Source organism: Myotis davidii, unplaced genomic scaffold, assembly GCF_000327345.1.
Source record: "Myotis davidii unplaced genomic scaffold, ASM32734v1 scaffold461, whole genome shotgun sequence".
In the NCBI taxonomy this organism is placed as follows: Eukaryota; Metazoa; Chordata; class Mammalia; order Chiroptera; family Vespertilionidae; genus Myotis; species Myotis davidii.
In genome coordinates this window covers 3,070,337-3,072,824 of record NW_006295825.1, presented here as the reverse complement: position 1 = coordinate 3,072,824, position 2,488 = coordinate 3,070,337, and the positions used below count along the sequence as shown (strand labels likewise).

At 39.7% G+C, this 2,488-nt stretch overlaps 1 protein-coding gene across 14 annotated transcripts in view; it reads right to left on the bottom strand.

The window, feature by feature from the left end:
- HERC1 (HECT and RLD domain containing E3 ubiquitin protein ligase family member 1) overlaps positions 1–2,488 on the bottom strand; it is a 172,472-nt gene that overhangs the window by 153,317 nt on the left and 16,667 nt on the right. For 13 of the 14 annotated variants that reach the window (XM_015568536.1, XM_015568535.1, XM_015568534.1 and 10 more), the window contains one exon: positions 839–1,794. In XM_015568536.1, the coding sequence (XP_015424022.1) occupies positions 839–1,768 (930 nt within the window). In that variant the 5' untranslated portion in view covers positions 1,769–1,794. The remainder of the gene's footprint in view (positions 1–838; positions 1,795–2,488) is intronic. The other variant, XM_015568542.1, reaches the window with a different exon arrangement.

The window sequence follows — 2,488 nt, the reverse complement described above, 5'->3', positions numbered from 1 at the left end:
GGAATGAAACTGGCAATCCTTTAGTGCACAGGACTTCACTCAACCAACCGAGCCACTCCGGCAGGACCCAGGATTAGTTTCATAATAATAGTCAAGCAATTAATTTCCTCCAAGAACAATACACTCTTTTCACAGATCTTTGCTTATTAGCTCATCACTCCCCTTCATTCAGGTCCCTGCTCAAATGTCACAATTCAGAGTCATCTTTCCCTGACCATATTAATAGCATACCTTTCCCCTCCCCACTCTTTGCCCTGAGCCTACAATTTTGTATGACAGGTTCCCTTCACCTCCCTAATTTTAATTCTTAGGATTTCTCACTATCTGAAATTATTTATTGACTGTCTGATTCCCTTACCAGGCTGTTAGCTCCATGCGGCAGAAACTGTATTTTTCTCTGCTGTATCCCTAGGGCCTACAATAACACTTGGCACAATGCTTAATAAAAATTGAGAAGGATAAAATTAGAGATTTTTTTTCAAAAGACTTCCACACTCATTTTACATGAGTTTACTATATGAGTACACTCATTTTACATGAGTTTACCACAAAGAATTAGATGAACTTCCAAAGTTCACATAAGTAACCATAAAACTAAAACTACAATCCTGACTCCTGATGCAATGGTCTTAACTGAACTAACTAGCCTGCCCTTGAATTACATATTCACATCAACTTGTATAAAAGTTTCTTCACTCCAAGTACATAAAATATTTAAATAACAATCATCAGAACTCTCAAATCATTCAATATTACCACAAATATGTTAACGGTTTGGTGGACTTTTCCCAAAATCATTAGATAAAAATTTTAAAGTTGAGATTTATACAATACATACCAAAGAACGCCTCATCTGCATTAATATCGTCATAAAGCAGTCAAAGCTGATCATTCCTTCCTGGCTTGATAGTAATTTGCTTTTCTCCATGGAATTTACAACTGCGGAAGCCCCTAAAGCCATTTCGATCCATTCAAGAAGATATCTCAAAGAGCCTCGTTGAGCTGCTAAACCAAGCAGCAACTCAGAAGCTAATCTTCGACCTAAAGTGTCTGCCCCAGAATTGGGAATAGTTACTCCTTTAAGAAATGTTGTTACTTGTGATAAGCAGTCCAAGCCCATTGGAGGAATCTTGCTTTCATTTGCTAAAGATAATGGTGGTAAAGAGCTGACAACTTCAATTGCAGTATGAATAACATCATTGCAAAGACTGAGACCAGGTCCCGACACAGGCATCATCCAACTTTGTCTTAGAAGTGCAAATAATAAACTTAGACCAGTTCGAACACCCATTTCTATAAGTGCATCCGTGCTTGACCGGGGACGTTCACTAACAGAATGGACATCTGCTGCACCAGAACTGCTCTCTGGAGAATGCTGCTGCTGTTTCACTTTGCCCTTGTCATGGTATTTATTAGAAAGTGCATAAAAAACACGCTGGAGTACAAGCAGTCGTTTTCGAAGTGCCCCAGCAAATGGGGAATCTGAACAAACCATCTTCGCGAGTGCTAGCTGGCTGCTAAGAAGGGCATCCAAATAGTGGTCCTGCTCATCACTTGAAAGAGACTCACGTTCAAAGTCTGGCAACTGTGGTCCTTTGAGACACAAAACTTGTTGGGGCAAAAGTACTACTTCCTTATTACTGACCAGTTTAGAATACAGAACAGCAACCCCTTCTCTTGTAGCAATAGATTCACTGTCCTCTGTAATCCAAGAACTGTTTAGGTGTTCAAGCCATTTCAGTTTCACTGGTGGAACCATAGTTGCCATGTTGATTTATTCTTTAGCCATTAGTTCTGTAAAGGGAAAAGAAAAAGCAGTCAAAAGCTTATATTGATAACTCATAAAATGTTTTTAACTCTATCTTATATTACAATAGTGATTTCAAGTAATGTCTTGACTAATAAACAGTAATGTACCATGGTTACATAATACTAGGAGATGAGTGAAGGACATATAGGAACTCTGTACTATTTTTGCAAACTTTTGTGTAAATCTAAAATTATCACAAAATAAAAATATTATTTAAAAAATCTGGCCCTGGATGGTATGGCCCTGGATGGTATGGTTGGAGTGTTGGCCCGTGCACCAAAGGTCGCAGGGTCGTTTCCCAGCCAGGATACATACCCAGGTTGCAGGTTAGATACCAATTGAAGTGCATACAGAAGGCAACCGACCGATGTTTCTCTCTCACATCAATGTTTCTCATTCTCTCTCCCTCTCCCTCCCTCTCTCTCTAGAAATTGATGAAAGCATATCCTCAGATGAGAATGAAAAAAGTAAAAAAAGAAAGATGCCGGGAGCCGGTCCATCCTTGCTGTTTCAAGCGACCTGGCATATATGACATACTGTTCTTAATGTTTGCTCACCTTCTTGGCGCTATGTGTTTTAACCAAGGTCACCTCTCCAAGAAAGGTTGTTTCCCCAGGTAGGGATTTTCCCCTGAAGTTAGGGAGGGAATAAAACCTCTTAACCCCTTCCCCAGCAGAA